This window comes from Pteronotus mesoamericanus, unplaced genomic scaffold (genome assembly GCF_021234165.1).
Source record: "Pteronotus mesoamericanus isolate MK-2021 breed Mesoamerican mustached bat unplaced genomic scaffold, CSHL_Meso_final contig_75, whole genome shotgun sequence".
Taxonomy (NCBI): domain Eukaryota; kingdom Metazoa; phylum Chordata; class Mammalia; order Chiroptera; family Mormoopidae; genus Pteronotus; species Pteronotus mesoamericanus.
Window position 1 is genome coordinate 11,150,451 of NW_026555249.1, and position 18,255 is coordinate 11,168,705.

Below are 18,255 nucleotides of genomic sequence, written 5' to 3' on the forward strand. Positions count from 1 at the left end.
AAAACACCAAATTCCTTCCAACTGAATGAGACTGTATTAACTCAGTATTGTCTCACGGTGACCAGCGTCACAATTTAGTATTCATATGGGCAGATGGATAAAAATGAAACCATGAATGAACTTACTACTTCACAATTTCTTCAAAACACAGACTTCTTGGGGAACATATAAATGAAACGATTGTTTTGCTTTAAAAATGTTTCACTTCTTAATTCATGCCTGTGAATGCAAAAATTGGTTCTAAGAAATTAATTTGTTGCTCCCCTCAAATAAATATTTGCATTTTGGCAAGATCGTTCTACCAGCCAAGACTTGACAAAAAAAAAAAAAAGAGAGAGAGAGAGAGAGAGATTTTTAAAAAATTAGAATTTTGTACTCAGAAAGATAAACTTGAGATAGAGCAGCATGAGGGGATAGTGGGAAATTTTATCCAAGAAACTTTGGTGACCTTGATTCGCACCATGAAGACTGGGCTACCGATTCTAACAGTCCTATTATGACCACTTTCAATAACTTACAGTTACCAGTGCTGTTTATTTCTGCAAACTTATTTTCAGAGAATGATCTAAAGGTAAAACTATACAGGCTCCAAGTTGTGTTTCGATAGTTTTCAGTTTGGAATCAACATCCCATCAAGCATAGGGCATACAAATGTGGTTAAAATCATAGATGTATTTCTAGTAAATTTAATACCACCCACCCCCCCACCATGAACCAATAGAGTTAGGTTAATCTTCTACTTCAGTTAATCCCAGGAAAACTAGAACTTGTAAATAGATCTCAGATATCACGCTCATTTTGGTTTTCTTTATCTGGATACATTTTGCTCAAGCCGTAAAACATGTTGCTCCACAGACTCTTTGAGCTTTTCCTGAACTACGAATGCAATTAGAATTTTAAATACCAACAGTTTCCACTCTAAGATAGTACTTAATTAAAGGAACTTTTGAACCAAAACTTTCTGTGGTTGCTATAAAGTAAACACTTCATGTTTCTTAAAAGTAAATGTCACCAGTAGCTTTGAGTTAAAAAGGAGCTGGAGGTGAGGTCGCCTCTTATCCCGCGGCGTTTTCCTAGTTGGGCGTCTGTAACCGAATTTCCAGAGGAAAGGAGGGAGGAAGGGAGGGCTCCTCCTTCTCCAGCATTCCCAGTAGTTCATCCCATCCACCTTGCCGAGTCCATGGATAATGACCTCCAGGAACAATTTCTTACCTGTTTTGGTTTTAGAACATGCACTTTCAAAGGATGTTTGGCTTTCACCTTCTGGACGGTGTACATCTTGAGGGGTATGTTTCCTTATTGGTTATAGTGCATCTTGGTAGAAGCTCAAAGCCAACATGGGGGCCCACTTCTGACAAAATGAATAGCATGTTAGGATTAGCATTTCAAGGGCTGTTATCTTAGTTTTATACCCTATTTTTCTTTTTTTTCCCCCTACCTTCTCATTTGTCTTATTTATTCCTCTTTTGGCTTGTGTATTTTTCCAAAACCCATCTCTAATCCTCTTTTGGAAGAAGGGTGCTAGCAAAACATTAGGTAGATCAATAAATAAGGCAAACAAATAGTAAAGTAGATAATAAGGCATATAGACAGAATAAAAACTGTGACACCATATGTTGGCTTAGAAAATTATCGAAGTCAACATAGAGTGATTGTTATGCATCAGCCACTTTGGTTTATCTAAGCCTTTTATTATATAATAATAATGAATTAGTTAGAGGTGGTATCCCCTCTCATATTACACAATGTACAGTTTTTAGAATGTGCCTTATGAATCAAATTATTGCAAAGCAAATTATATTTTTAATCTATTAGAGCAACTTGCTATTCAAGCACTTCTTAGAGCAAAAAATTTTAGTATCATATGAATATCAACTTCTGATATGGGTGAGGGTTTGTTAGGTAGATTCAGGGTTTATGTTCCCTGATTTAAAAGAAAGCTAGAGTGTAAAAGAAAAGCACACAGTCTTTGTTCTTTCACATTTCTTACCCCTCCCACTTTCCACATTTTTCACTCCCTAGGGGAAATCACAGTTAATAATTTAATGTAATTTTTCCAAATAATTAAAAGAATATATTCATATATTATGTATATAATAGGCAAGAGTTGAACAGACACTTCCAAAAGAGAAGATCTAAATAACCAATAAGAAAAGGTGCTGAACTTTCCTGGACATCAGGAAAATGTCAGCTTAAATCACCGTGTAGTTACTCCACAGGCCCCAGAGGGGCTAAAATCAAAAGATGAAACTAGCACGTGTTGCTGAGGCTGTGAGTGGTCAGAACTCGCATACACTGCTGGTAGAAATGCATATTCATAGAACCAGTTTTGAACACTTTGGATTTCTGTACACAACAAAAATGTGTACAAATGCTCACCGAAACGCATGCACCAGACTATCCGTAGGAGAACTGTTGCGGTCATCCAAAACGGCGATCTCCCTAAAGCCCAAAAGCAGCATCATTTTTGCTATCAGGTTGTTGGTGTCTTCCGGATATATATTTTAAATATATTTCACAATGCTTTCTTTTTCTCTTTAGCTTTATTGAGCATCCGATTGTTTTTTAAAAATGAAGTTCATGGTTTTAAACACATTTGCTAGGTACTTAATGTGCATAATGGGCACTTGCTGAATTCTACACTGGGCTGCTCAACTGAAAATCTAACTTGGACCTTCTCGCCAAGGTGTCCCTGGCCCTGCGCCCTGCTGTGCGCCCTGCTGCCCACCCTGTCGCTAAGACAGGAGGGTTGGTCTAAGTGAGGTCACCCAGTAAGTGCTGTCCTCAGCCTGTAGAAGAAGCCTCTGCCCTGGCTCCTCCATCCCGGCCCCATTCCCAGGACAAGCAATGTTTAGGTGAATGAGACATGCTCCCATGGGCTATGCTCACTCTTTAGAACGCCTTTTGGACATTTCAGACGTTGGCGTTTCCAGATTTAATGTCCTGGAGTTCTGGGGTCAGAGAGGGGGAGGTTGGATACAGCTTGGGCGTGTGAGCTGGGAGTCCACCCACATGTTTAGGAGGCCCTGGTCTGTGCATAGTGGGGCTGGGAGAGGCAAGCGAAGTGGGGGGAACTGGAGACAGGATCCCGCTGAAGACCAGATCTAGCTGCATCCCTGCTTCCTGGTGCAGAACTCTGAGAAATCTGAACTCAAACCTGCCCTCCCTGGTCTTTATGAGGGCATATCATCAAGATAAGAAGGTGGAAGATATTACATTGAACAATTTGTGAGCTTGACTATAACTTTTTAATATTTAGACCTATGGTACCAGGGCTCCATTTGTCCTCTGGCTCTGAGATGTGAACCTACATGTGTTAGAAATGCAGTCGAGTTTGCCTATTTCTCCCCCTCCCCCCCATTGTATGGTCTGGTGGTTCTGAGCCACAGGACAAGCAGGGTGGGGGGCGTGGCTACCGGGAGCGCGTGGAGGAGGTCAAGGAATGGACTTGGCCCAGACAGGCCCTGGGCTCCCCTCCAACCCCTTATAGCTACGCAATTATCAGACTTGGTGCAGTTGCTTTGCTTCTCCAAGCCGCTTCCTCACAGGTGAAGAGTGGACCAAGCATCTTCTTCACAGGGCTTCTGCGAAGAAAAATTGATATGACTTCTGTGCACATGCTTGAAACACTGTGCCGTGTTAAGAAAACAGACAATAAACCGTGAAGCCAAGTTAATTTTGACAGACATTCTGATTTCCTATTTGTCTGCAATAGCTGAGACCTATTTTACTTAGTTCTCAAGTTCCTTTATATGAGATAGAATTTGCTGTAGGAAGATGTCCCACTCCTACACCTGGTTCAGCAGGTGCTGCAGAGGGGCTGGGAGCCCCCAGGCCCTCCCTCCCTTCGGTACAGCCCTTGCTCTGCCTGCGGCTGTGCCAGCCAAGAATTCTCCAGCGGTCCACCCCTTCCCTGCCCTTCCCCTGCCCCCGAGGGGGTACTGGGTGTTCTTTTCATGTGCAAAGAGTTCTGTGTTCTCCCTCTTGCGCTTTGCTTTCGTGCTGGCTTCAGAGAAGTCTGATTAGCAAACTAGGTTGATAGTTCATTTAGTAATTGAAAATATTTCGTGTGCCTAATTTCTAACAAAGGAAAAATGCAACACGACTTTTTCATACTTCCTCAGATTCATTTCTCATTCGTACCTTTTTTTTTTTGCTTTTATATTTCCACCTCTTTAAAAACTAAAAAGGATAGAGGCACAGAACAAAATAATATGTGAAAACAAGAGGCAGGAAAGGATGGAATGAGTGTGAAAGGAAAGAAGAGAGGGAAAGAAATGCTTTGCTCGCAGTTTGGTAAATCCCCTTCCGTGGCGAGTGAGCGGAGTGAGGGACAGGGTAGGGTTGGTGCTGGGGCCCCCACCGCCTCTCGGTCTCTGGGTCGCCTGCCGTTTCTGCCATTCAGAGCAGCCCATTCATTGGCAGCTCGTCCTCCTCTATCTGACTGCGACTATGGTGGGGTCGAACTTGACACTGGGAATAGAAATGCATGAAGGGTTGTGATGACCCAGAGCTCACACTAAGGTAGTGGCCCAGGACGCTGTAGGGTCTGGAAACCGCCTCACGTAAGAAGCAGTGGAAGGACCCACATGTTTGGCCTGGAGAAGAGGTAAGGCAGTGAGACCTGGGAAAGAAAAGTGTCTCGCGAAAAACTTTGAATTTCTAATTTGCTTCCTATGTGCTCCACAGCTAGAACTGGTATAAATAATAGAACAGCAGATTCTGGCTGAAGCACTTTTAATGAAGAGCACAGACGCAAAATGGAACACACATTCCAGTGAGGCAGGGAGTGGGTTACCCATCAGTATCATTATCCAGGCAGAAGCTACATGACTGTCTAGCTTCTCGATTTTTAAAAAACAAGCTTTGGTATTTGGTGGGGGGACAGAGAAAATAACCTCAATTTTTTTTTCAGTTTTTCAAATCTTTACACTTAAATGATTTAAAGGGGGACCTTCTTCATTCCTAAGTCCCCGTTGAGACCTGCCTTACTCTGTTCCCTTCCACCAGGTGGCATTTCCCAGGCCCTGAGCCGGCCTGTGGGTGGCTGAATCCACCCAACGGAGTCGAGGCCATCAAATTCCTTTTAGCTTTTATGAGCTCTGAATTGAAACACCTGTTTCTAAACTTCATAAAATAAGTGGTGATGGGAAGCTTTAATTCTGGCTCGGAAACCTCCTCGTAAGTCTTTGCTAAGAATTTCCGGATCATGAAATAGCTTTTTCCCTGTCGTCTTTCAAGAGAGGAAAGAAAAGGTAAATGCCTCCTAAGTTGTCCTCCTAAGACGGCCTCCTTGCTGTCCTCCACCGGTGCCATCGTGGCTGGGGCTGGGGGCCAGGGCAGGAGGTGGCCCTGGTCAGGGAGCTCCTGCAGTGTGTCCACAGCCCCCCACCCCCGCTCAATTCCACAGCCCACTGCAGAGTCCTGAGCGAGGCGGGGTCCAGCGTTCTTACCCCCACGGCCTGTGGTCCTGAGCCCTTGTCCTGCTACCGTTTTCTTTAATCAGCACATCAGTGATTTACTTACTGTCTATTATTCATTGTCGCTCCCTGATAGAATGCAAGCCCTATGAGGGAAGGGTTGGTGGGTGTGCCGTGTGTTTTCTGATGCATCTGAAGTTCCTGGCACCGATCTGTCGTGGTGTGGGCGCTCCAACATTTGTTGGAGGAAAAGATCTGGTGGATGGGAATTCAGGGTTAGTTTGAAAAAAATCCTTTAAGGTAAGGGTGTTTTATTTTTGGAATTTACCAATAATATTGTGTTAGTCTGGGTTCTCCAGAAAAACAGGATCAGTAGGATAGATAGATATATAGATACTTTTTTTTTTAAGGAATTGGCAAATGCCATTGTGGAGGTTGGCAAGTCCAAAACCTGCAGCGTAGGCTGGCCGGCTGGTGACCTAGGGCAGAACTGGTGCTGCAGGTCAAGTCCAAAGGCCGTCTGCTGGTAGAATTCTCTCTTCTGAAGGCGTCAGTCTGTTTCTCTTAAGACCTTCAACCGATTGGATGAGGCCCACCCACATTATGGAGGATAATCTATCTTATTCAGAGTCTACTGATTTAATTGTTAATCTCATCTTTAAAATACCTTTAGAGAAATATCTAGAATAATATTCAAACAAATATATGAATATTGTGGCTTAGCCAAATTGACACATAATATTAACCATCACAAATATCAATCTAGTCATTTGTTTTACAGCCGAAATGATCTCAGATCACAACCCCCTCAGTCTGTAGATCAAAAATCGAGTCATTGTGAGGTAGGTAACTGACTTGCCCAAAGCCACAGATGGCTCACCCAGTGCCCCGAGGTTCCTGACCTGCCAGTCCTATGTTCTTCAACTACAAATGCTACAGAATGAAGCAGACACAAAATGCCCTTTCAGGTGTTTTAAGAAAAAGCTTTGTCACCTCAACCAAAGCTAATCCCAGATAACAGTAGGCTTAAGGAATTTATGCTACTTATACTGTGGAACTGCATAGTTTGGGAAGATATAATTCCTAGATGTCTACACTTGAATATGCATCATCTGAATCATGTTATAATTGTCTGTGTTGTCTTTAAAATGCAGTTTCTATTTTCTGGCACATTGTAGCAGAGATATGCAGCAGGGTGGAGGAAGCGGGGGCTGTACCGGGGTGGAATAGGGTCCTCAAGAGGGACCTCTCTCACAAGGTACATTTGAGCAAAGACGTAGCAGGGGTGGCCAACCTTTTGGTGTCTCCGGGCCACTCTGGAAGAAGAGTTGTCTCGGGCCACACATTAAATACACAAACACTAATGAAAACTGATGAGCAAGAAAAAAGTTTTAAGTAAATTTATGATTTTGTGTTGGGCTACAGCCACAGCCGCAGCCATCCTGGGCGGTGGATTGGACTTAAAGGAAGGAAGGGAGGCTATGCAGGCGTAGAGGCCCGAGGCAGAGGGCGCGCCAGCGGAAGGCTCGCAGCGAGCCGTGCAAGGGCCTGCTTAGGAAAGAGTGAGGGGACCTGCACTGCGTGCATCCCGTCCCCAAGCAGACAGGAGACCAGGGGGAGGACACAGGTACACGGCAGCTCATGGAGGGCCTCGCGGGGCCATTTTGAGTTTCACTCTGATTAAATCGGAGAACCTCTGAGTGTCCCAGTATGACTGAATGTCAAAAAGAATCCTGCTGGTAACTGTTTAGACCAGACACTGGCTGGCCGTGGTGGGGGCCGTGGCAGGGGGCAGAGGTGCGTGTTGGTGTCAGGAGACCAGTGGGTAGCAAGACTGGAGCAGCGACCCAGGCGGCAAAGGAGAGCGGTTCAGGCCCGGAGCCAGCGGTGCGGCGAGGAGCGAACAGGCTCTGCGTGGACACCCAGTGCAGCTACCTGGGGCTCTGTGCAGAGACTGAGGTTTGAAAAACACAAAGTCGGGAGGTACACATTTTCATTCAGTTTAGTTTAAACACTTACTGGGCACACTACCATTTGCCGGGCACTAACGGAGACGGTTCAGGTACAAATGTTAAGGGTCTCATAATGAACGGGAAAAACAAACATACCAATAAAAACTGAAGTATTTAACAACAGTAGATCTGAAAGCTTAAATGGGGATGGTTAATGAATGAGTACTACCTGTGGGAACGGTCGGGAAGGGCTTTAAAAAGGAACTAAATAGCGGAGCTGAACCTTGAAGGTCAAGGAGACTTCCCTACGTGGATGAACTAAGGGATTCTATGCTGAGCGGAAGCCATGAGTATGGACAATTTCAGGTTTCATAAGGCAAAGGGGCTCTGGTTTGCCTTAACTTGTAACAAATCAGTCAGCTCAATACCTGACACATTCTACCCGCCCCCCGCCCCCGCCCATAATCTGGAAAATACAAAGTGACCTCTACGACGCTAGACCTACACATAGTCAGATATGAAGTCCAGGGACCATTATTCATGGGACTTCCAAATAAAGACTGCCCGTCATCTAAGCTGCAAGTTTCCTCTGGTTCCAAGCTATTTTATATAAATAGGGCATCTTTTCTGTGTCTTCTGTGTGTAGGACCTTTCTCCCAAAGGCAGGGCGTAGCCAGAGCCCTCTGCTTCCCTGTCCCACACCAGGGAGGCCACAGCGGAACTCTGAGAAAAGAGGAATTTTAGGCATGGCCCTGAAATCACCTCAGGGTGTAAACAAAAGAAAGAAAGGGCTTCAGGACTCCATCTGGTGCCTCCTTGATGAGATCAAGATTCTCAGAGTTGCAGGGGCGGGGGTGGAGGGCAGGGAGGGAAAAAGAGAGGAAGAGGGGATAGAGAGAGGGTTTGGTGGGGCCCACGGCTAGAGAGCCAGCTTGGAAGGTCGCCTCAGACAGCAGCAGAGCCAGCAGGTGGGGACTGACCACCCATCACTCCTGCCTGCTTGTGCCCTAGCCTTTCTTCAGGTGGGCAACTTCCCTTTCAAGACACTCCAGACACTGGTAACACACCTCCTGCTCTGGCAAAGCTGCGAGGCCGAGGCCGCCATGGAGGGATTCAGGAAGGGCCTCAGGGAAGGAGAATCTTTCTTGTACTGGGGTGAGACAGAACAGGACAGTTCAAAACCGTCCGCCTGCCTTCTTTTCCCCCTGGCAGGCAGTGATGGCACACACCCCTTCCAGGACCTTTCCTCCTTTCGCTCCGTGCGTCTTTGCCTGGAGAAGTGGGGTTGCTGGGCCACAGCTCAGCCTTGGAAAGGATCCTTAGTAACAGAATTTTCCACTGATCGGGTTCCTTTAAAAACAGGGGTGCCTTATGTGACATCTGCTGCTTCAATGTCTTTGCTCCTATGTTCCTTCCCAAATCTTATTCCTCTCCCCGCCCCGCCCCCCATTTTTATGCCTGGAGACCTTTTATTCTAGTGCTAATAAGCTTGATTGAAATGTAAGTTGTTTAAACATTTTTTTCTGGGTATAAACTTGGCTTTGTGTCTGGGAGCCCTGTAAAAAAAAATGTCACTTAATAAGCCAAAGCTGTTAGACAAATGACAGTACAACAGGCAGTCCGTAATAAAGCAAATAGTAAAAAACCAGCATGACTGAACTGCTCCTTCAGATCTCAGACAACCTGTAACTGGACTTTTGTACTTTCTGCTTAGAAAAGCATACGGTGACCGGGAGTCTGATGCTTTACAAAATGACATGCTTAGCTCTCTGAAGCACTTTCTCGGCTGGCTTTGTCTTCCCTGCCATGGAAGGAGGAGGGCAGGCCTGCATTTGACGGACGATCTCTGTCCAGAACCAGGCGGTGGAAACGCGTCCCCTAGGTCAGAGGCAAGGACGACCCCCAGGAGGGACCCGGGTCAGGACTCCCTGCCTGCCTCCCGTCCTCGGTGAATTCATCTCCCTGCTCTAAAACAAGGGCCTTCCTACTTTTAGCTAGTTGCCGCCCCCCCCCGCACCCCCGCCCTCCCGCCGCCCCCCCGCCTCGGCCCCGTGCCCCCGTGAGCAGGAGTTTGGGGATCGGTGGCAGGTGAAGGGAGGCAATGTTTAGCTGGCTAATCACGCTTTCTGAGCTACCTTGCTGGTTCCCCGTCCCGTTCTTGCGGGTGGCTAACTTTCCTGTAAGCCTTCGTTTGCGAGCACTTGAGCTCTTTTAGGTCCTGCCTTCTTTTTGGGACCGGGGGTGGGCGGAGAGGAAGGAAGTGTCCTGCAACTACCAATATTTTCCTCTAGGAGGAGCCGCGCAGCCCAGAGGAGAGTGACACGCACCAACTCCAACTCCGCGCCGGGAAACGCTTCATCCCAGCTCCTCGGCATGCGTGGCCCGGACGGCGCTCGGCGCCTTCGCAGCGACTCCCGGACCGGCCGCGCCGAAGCCCGGCTCCCCCTCGCTCCGGCAGCCCGGGCCCCGGGGGCGGCGGGCCCCCGGCGTGACCCTTGGTGAACCGCGGCCGCGGTTTCCCACCCCTCCCGTCCCATCCTCCCTTCCCGTTTCACCCCGCCCCCTCCCTCTCCCCGAGCCTGACAGCCCGGGAGCTGCCAAGCTGGGCGCAGCCATGGGAAGAGGAGGCGGTCTAGGGAGCGGCGGCCGTGGCGGCGGCGGCTGCTGCAGCGGCGGCGGCGGCTGCTGAGCCCGGGCGCGGCGGGGACCCCGGGCTGCGGCCACGCGGGCCCGAGGCCCCCGCGCCCTCGGCCGCAGCGCAGATGCGAACCCGCGCTCTCAATCCCGAGGCGAGGCTCGAAGGTACTGGAGCGGGTTCCGGTGTCGGGTTCTTATTTTTCCCCCCTGTTGTGCCAGGGCGCCTGGGAGTGGACCCGGGGACGCCAGCGGTTTATGAAAATGGGGGTCTGTCTTACGTATTTACACAGATATTTTCCCCGGGTGACTTGGAGGTTGTGCTCTCCTCTTCCTCGAGAAGTTGTTTTTTGCTGGTGGGTTGTCGTAACCGGATCCACGCTGTGGATGTGTGTATGGTGTGCCTGGTAGGGGACAGCCGGGAGTTGGGGGCGTCAGGAGAACCATCCTACGTTGACGCTTGCTCCGACTGCAGCTTGCGGTGCCTGGATAGTTCTGCTGCAAAAGTTTTGCGAGTGTTTCTGTTTGACATCATCAGCTGGGCTGGGACAAGAACCCTGAAGCAGCCGCTGCTGAGCCGGGAGAGGTCCCGAGCGGCGCGACCGGAGCAGAGGGGAGGTCGCCGGGCTGTGCGCGTCTACACCGCGTGCTCCTCCCCAAAGCGCACGGCTCTTTGCGGCGTTGGTGGCGGAGGCAGCCTCGCACTGACATCAGAGGAGCTGGGGTCAGCAGAGTCAGAGCCACCGGTCCCCAGGAGCTGGGGTGGGTGGAAATCGTGGCAAGCCGAGCTTCCCCAGCCCCGGACATACTCGCAGTTATGAAATCAACCAGACTCCAAGTTTTGACAGAACTGCCTGAGGCAGGAGGGCTGCGAGGAGTGGGGCAGCCGCGCGTCTGGGGAGAGGGCGCTGGCGGCGCGCAGAGGGCGCCCGGGTAGTGTCACCCACTTGAGGGTGCGTGGGGAAGTCTATTGGAGGAGGGGGCGAGTGCTTTATGTCTAACCCAGAGGGGGACACTTGCTGGGGCCCGGCTGCGGGAGGTGGCGGCCTGGCGCTGGGTTTGTGTACTGAATGGGTGTACGTGTGCGCGTGTGTGCGCCTGGGGAGGCGTGTCGGCGTGTGAGCCAGTAGGTGTGCAGGGGAGGAGGAGGAGGCCAGAGAGGTGCCGCCCGCCTGTTTGTAACGCCAGGAGACCTTGGAAGGGACAGGGAAAGGTAACGGGAAGCCCGAGGGCTGGGAAGTCGCAGGAATTCCTGCATAGCATTCAAGTGCCACAGACTTGAAAATGCTGGACCCACTGCCTTTCAGGGACAAAGGGCTGGAGCTGGTTTCTGGAACTCTCAAGAGCCCTGCACGGGAGGACCAGCACTCTAGGATATGTGTGTATGTGTGTGTATAGAATGCCGGAGACCCGAACCCAGGTCGGGGCTGCGGGGCTGAAATTCCCGGGCTGTGCTGGCCACCGTGGAGGCGAGCAGGTCACTGGCGGGTTTACTGGTAGAGTCGCTGGCGTGTGTGCCTGGGAAGCCACTCACCTTTCCTCGCAGATGTTGTGTCTGCTCTGCGCCCTGAGCAATTGGCGTTCTGAGCTGGCTTCCAGCGGGTTCTGCTGGAAGTCCTTTTCCCTGTGGTGGCGAAGGGTAGACCTTGGGGATAACTAGTATTGAAACATTTCCAGAAATTAAAATGCTGGACAGAAACACAATAAAATGATTGAGCAGACAGGATTGTTGGTTCCATCTTTTCTGTGACTGAGGATTCTGATCGCTTTTGAGAAAAGCAAATCCCAGGTTGGATTTCAAGGGGTCTCTCTTCTGTGTGGTTCCCCTTCAGATGGACTTGGAGCGCTCCACTGGTAGGTCGGAGAGGCGCCGCCCATCCCTGATCTCCCCTTCCACCCTTGTAAACTTGCTGCTTCCCATTGGCCTAAGGAAAGTTGGTGAGTCAACATTCAGCTTTCCTTCTGGAGTAAATATATCATAGTGAAATTACAGTTTTGGTCTCCCGAATGCCACGGAAAGCCAGCACTTAATGGGCCAAAGTGTGAAATGAGAGTCTATAAATGCTGTGACAAAGTGCCAACATGAGTGCAATTTTTTTTTTTTTTTTTTTTTTTTTTGCAAACCAAGCATAATTTTGCCTTGCAAATATTTGTTCTAGGCAGAGTTTGGGAGTGCGTTTTTGATTATTAGTTTTTAAACAGCAGACTCCACATCATAAACCACTTAAAAATGGATGTCCAACACCTTCCCAGTGCTGCCTCTGGCGCCTGCGTTAACAGACGTGTATGGTGCTTGGTCACCGATGGAAGTGTCTTGTGGAGAACCTTGTTAGCGGAGGACACAGTGTTTAGAGGACAATGTAATAAACGGAGGCCGAGCTGCAGCCTGTTCCTGCCAAGTGTGTGCAGTACCCCGGCGTGGAAACAAATCTTGATGGTGGTCCAACTTGGCGAGCCTTTTGGCCATCGGCTGGGAGGCATTATTAATGTAAAGCTAGATCTGAGTGAAACAGTGAGAACACCGCACAGCAAATTGTAGAGCTTAGAAAAAAGGCGTGGGTTATATTTTTGAAATCTGCTACCCCAAAGCTAAAGCTTCTCTGTCATTCCACTGGTAAATTGCACAATTATGGAGATGTGGTTTGCTTTTAGAGAACAAATTTTTCAAAAATATGTCAATAATAAAAATAAGTTCTATTTCTTAGCGTGTTCATACGTCGATCCAAACTATCACTTTTTCTTCTTCTTCTTAAAAGAAAAAAAACCCTATAATCTTGGGACAACTGTAATAGAATACCAATAAAAAAATTGTAAAATTGAAACAAGAATATACATAAATAAAATAAAGTACAAAATGAAGTTAGTGAAAAACACCCCTATAGTCTCTTTGGCAATGATTTAAACAGTATGAGTGTTCAAATTGCCAAATCACTTTGTGAATCTTGAGTTGATAAGAATTGAAGTTCGGAAGGGCAGGAGGCAGCCCTCCACTGATTGTATAAGCAAAGTGAAACAGGATGTCTGTTTTCAAGTGATTTTTTTTCAACCTGGAACAGTGTGTATAATGTAAATAATGTGCCCAATAAAGTACTTGACTGAGGTGATGACCAGCGTTAGGGTTGGTCTGTCAGGGACATGACTTCCACGTCAGCATCCCCTCCTGAGAATGGGCCAGCCCACCTTTTCTTGGGTGGAATCAGATGGGAATCTCTTTTCCTTGCTGGCCAGTCCCTTCTAAGAGAGATTCATTTTTAGAAAGCTCTGACTTGTACTAAACCAACATTCTCTTCCACCCTTTGGCCCACTGCTCAGTTGCTGGAGCCAGACACAATACATCTAATCTCTCCTCCCCTTAGGTACTATATTTGAAAGCAAACATTATGCTCCTTCTTCCTGAATTCCTTTTGGCCCACTCCTGTATCCTTTTCTCACCCGCATAGGTGACTACCCTTCTCTGCCCTGACTGCCATGTCTTAGATCCCATAGCCTCGCCATTCTCATGGGAACTGTCTGAGACAAAGCTGTGGAATCCTTACTTCTGGAATATCTGCATCTATTAAGGCAGCTTAATATTAATGAGATTTTTAAGCCATCTCACTATACTGTTTGCTAATTTTAAACCCATAAACAAGATAATAACTTATTCTTTCCAGGTTATTAATGATCTGTAGTCAAAACAAGATATGATGATAGTTTCCAAACATTTTTTTGTGTGCTTGAACTTTCTATAAATCTATGGAAAGTGTAATACTGTGAAGGTCCATTGAATTCTACATGTGATGAAAAGAGCTACTTAATTTCTCTCTCTCAAGGGTCCCCTACCCCATAAATGCCAGATGTAGAACGTTCTGAAGACAAGCAGGTTGAAGCTGCATGTTACAGGTGGGTAGAGCCTACCTTTCAAGGCGTCCTCTTCAGAGACCTCATTGTGTCTGCCTCCGCAAGCGTGAGCAGGGCTGGCAGTCAGGCATGGACTGGAAGGCTTGTCCCATCTAAGTCTTGGAGCGCATGCCATCTGGCCCTAAGGCGGTCAAAGTACGTCAGACAGAATTTCTTCCTCAGGCAGCGGGGATTTACGAGGTGCGTACAGGACGTGGCTACTCTTTCCTCTGGAGGCGAATAGCCTGCTAGTGCCCCAGGAGTGTCCAAAGCAGGCGTGTCACAGCATCAGTACCAAGGGGGCTCTGGCTTCCTGTTGTGTGTCTGGACTTAAGTCTGCAAAGGCTCTGATGCCCTTCACTTCCCAAGTCCCATCCTTCATGGGGGAAGGAAGCAAAAAGCTAGTATATACGCAGGGAGGGGGCGCGGTTCCAAGGCAAGCACTTCGGGGGCCCACTGGCCTCAGTCTGAATCTGACCTTTACCACTAGACATGCAAATTAGCTCCTCTGAGACTCACTTCTTCCTCTGTGAGAATTGTCATTCCTATTACGCAGGGTTAAGTACAAACAACCTGTGTAGCACTGATGGCCTACTGCATATTAGAACCTACTTGGTGTGATGGATTTCACTTTTATGTATCTGTCTGGGGCGTCCCAGCTAAATTAAAGGTTCCCCTACCACCGGCTGGGAATCTGCCACAGCCGAGACTCTTCTGTCTTCCTGCTAGAAACGTTAATGGTTGATGATGATGAAAATGTTGTGGGTGCTTTTTTCTTCCCCCAGCAAGTCTGGGTATGAAAGAAACGACTGTTTTTCTTGGCAATGAGAAAAAAACAACATGTAACAAACATTGATGTCTGGGCCTGGCAGAAGCCCCCGCTCTGTGCACAGACCTTCAGTCGGGACAAGGAGCCAGGGACCTTCTTGGGCTCGTGGATGGAACTGTCCCGGTTGCTGCCTCCTGGGTGTGTGCGGTGCGCTTCCTTGCTCATCCCCTTGCACTGTGGTCTCCACCCATGTTACACGTGCTCCTTGGCTTTATTCTGTTGTCATGCAGGGGGAGGAAATCATCAATGACAAAGTGCGTTTTTTTTAAATTTTTTATTTATTTTTAGAGAGAGGGGAAGAGAAGGAGAAAGAGAGGGAGAGAAACATCAATGTGTGGTTGTCTCTCACGCAACCCCTCCTGGGGACCTGGCCCACAACCCAGGCAAGTGCCCTGACCGGGAATCAAACTGGCAACCTTTTTGGTTCGCTGGCTCAAGCTCAATCCACTGAGCCACATCAGCCAGGGCTGTTTTTTTTTTTTTTTTTTTTTTTAACCTTCACCTGAATATATATTTATTGATTTGAGAGAGAAGAGAGAGAAACATCGGTTGGTCGCTTCCTGCATGTACCCTAACAGGGGATTGAATCCGCAAACTTTTGGTGCACTGGACGATGCTCCAACCAACAGAGCTGCCCAGCCAGGGCAATAAAGTGCATTTTTAAGTTCAAAATGTTATTTAATGACTCTACTTCCTCTCCACCAGCACCCCAAATTACAGCAGGCCCACTGACAAGTACGGGCACATTCAGCTTCCAAACCAGAGCTCTACTTTGCAACAAAGAAGCCCCAGGATAGAACGGCACAGTCTTCTCCTTGGCTCACTTGGCATCGCCTGGCCTCTCCGAGAATACCTATTGCATTCATTTTTAGTTTCATAGTCTACTTTTTACGCATTGTCTTCCCTTCTAGGCTGTGGGTTCCTTAAGAACAGGAAATAAATATTATTCATTTTTATATTTTTCTACTCCATTGAATGCCTCTGCAGGTGTGGGAAGAGTGTCAGTTGAATTAATGTGGAAGGTTAAATAAGTCGATATCACTTATTTAACACTATGCAACAATTTTGAATATAAACATCAATTTTTCTTTAACCCATGAAGTAAAATGGACACACATGTAATGACAACGGTGCTTCCAGACGCTGTTCAGAAACAATTCCAGCTCATTGTGGTCCGATGCAAAAGCCTTCCTGGAGCCGTTTTCTTCTGTTGTTGTTGCTTTTGCTTGGAGCGGAAGGAAACTCCAGGATGAGTACCAGACTCTTGGGGGAAGGGCGGCAGGGCGGCCCGTTGTTGCGCTGCGCTGTGCTCCCCAGCGCTTCTTTCCACCTTCTCATATGGGCAAGAGAAGCCTTAGATCAGCCACCAATTCCACTCAGAAGTAATTCATAGCAAGGCGGTGATCTGGTCAGAAATTGCCAAGCTGTGTGTTTTTAATTAGCATCTCAACTTACCTTCAAATAGTCCATTCCAAAATCGGGAGGTAGTTTCTGCCACAGAGTCCTTCAGACTTCCAGATGTGTTTACGGCTTGGATGAGGGCTGGCTTCTAGTGTCATTGACTAGACGCCCATCTGTTCCCTTTAGAACAATAGCATTATAATCCCAGTGAGCTGTACTCCTTTGACTGTGAATTGGCGTGAACGGGAACAAGTCTGTTTCTGGCTGGCGGAGCTTCCCCATGGAAAGCGCCTCCTAGGCCAGATGCCCCCTTCACGGTATCAGGTGCATCCTACCTGGTCAGGTCCTCATTTGGCTTTAGAACAACACAGGAGTTTGCAAAACAGAACAGGTGCTTTCTGTGTTATCTGTGGTGGACCGCCTGCTCTGCTAAGCATTTGCTGTAGTAACGGCTTTTATTGTTCCTACATTTTATTATTATTTTTTCATTTTTGAAGTATATTTTATTGATTATTCTATTACATTTGTCCCATGTTTTTCTCCCCATTATCTCCCTCCGCCCTGCACCCCCTGATCCCATGCACATGCCCCCCCACCGCCCCCGTAGTTCATGTCCATGAGTTGTACCTGTAAGTCCTTTGGCTTCTCCATTTCCTATACTGTCCTTACCCTCCCCCTGTGGCCGTGGTAACGTTTTGATTGTTGTTTATAAAATGAAACATTTAAAGTAGTATATAATTTAAAAACTTAAAATAGGCATCCCTCTCTGTTTCTTTAGTACACGTTAGACATAGGATGAAACCCTAAGTCCAAAGGAAAACTTGCCTAAAATGCACTTAATCCTAATAAGCCTCACATCCATCTTTTTTGTGATCTTGGAGTTGCCGTATCAAAAACAGGAGAGAATAGCTATTACAAAACAGCCACACAGTAAATGGCCCCACTTGAGTGTGATGAAGGCTGATGAGAGACCTCAGTCGGACTTCCAGTTTTGATCGCCACTGGTCAGGGAAGCAGCCTTTGTCCTTGGTCAGTACGATGGCGCGTGATCCTAATTCACCCTGTTAGCTGCTTCTCGGGAAGCCTTCAGGCTCCGTGACTGTCATCCCAGGACACCTCAACTAGACAAAGCAAAGAGAAAAATAGCGTGGTAAAACCTCTGCGAAGGGTGAATGGTGAGGAGTCCTGAAGATAGGACCCCTACAGTGGCTTTTTTTCACAGGGGTAGGAGGCAGAAAAAGATACCAGGATCCCTGGGCAAGATGCTGATGGTTGACGCAGTGACGCCATTTGGATACCTAGCAAGTCAGAAAGCTAAAGAAAGAGGAGCGAGAATGAAGAGGAGGGATTTCTTCATGTGAGCAGCCAGTGTAGCATCTTGTTTCCCTTACAGACGCTGGCAACACAGTGCTTGTCTTGTCATAGAATAGATGTTCAATAAATATTTTATTGGTGACCCTCGTATGGAATAAGACACAGAGGGAAATTGAAGTGCTGGCAAGGAGTAAGTGGAGCGTTGAGGGCAAAGGGATGTGGATACAATCAGGTTAGAGATGGGATTAAGCTTAGAAATTCAAACTTGGTATTATTCTCCTTGGATTAATGATAGCACCCAAGTATGACGACCATCTTTCCAAGGCGGATCCTGTGTGGGGCCTTGGAGTCATCTAGAAGTTTTTAATATCTGAAGCATGATGGAGACATATTTTGAATTTTTTAGTAGAACTTGGTATACCCCTCATTACAGAGTATGAAACTTCAGTTCCTGTGCTTTTGTCCTATCAAGTTTAGTGTCCTTATTTATTCCTTACAGTACCTACAGAGTATGGAAGAATTAATCATATCATCTGAAAAGTACTTTGAAAATCACTTGGGAAAAGAGAGTAAATAATATTTTTTTAATCAGCTTATGGGATGTAAGTTTGGCTAAGGCAGTGGTATTTTGGGGATCCCTGTGAAAAATCAAAGACAGAACACATATTTATTGAGCTACTCCTGTGTTCCCAGGAACGTGCTGGACACTCTGGGAATAGAAAAGCACCATAGACATGACCTGTGACTTTGGGGCCTAGCATTCACGCTAGGAAGGCAACACTAACAACACCCGTGGTGTGACTGTGGAATGGTGGACAGTTACACA

General features: G+C 47.4%; 1 protein-coding gene across 3 annotated transcripts in view; it reads left to right on the forward strand.

Moving 5' to 3' along the window:
* The first annotated feature begins 9,686 nt into the window (after positions 1–9,686).
* GHR (growth hormone receptor) overlaps positions 9,687–18,255 on the forward strand; it is a 217,121-nt gene continuing 208,552 nt past the window's right edge. For 2 of the 3 annotated variants that reach the window (XM_054583980.1, XM_054583987.1), the window contains exon 1: positions 9,687–10,174. In XM_054583980.1, the coding sequence (XP_054439955.1) occupies positions 10,135–10,174 (40 nt within the window). In that variant the 5' untranslated portion in view covers positions 9,687–10,134. Of the gene's footprint in view, positions 10,175–11,011; positions 11,220–18,255 lie in introns of those variants that run through there. The other variant, XM_054583985.1, reaches the window with a different exon arrangement.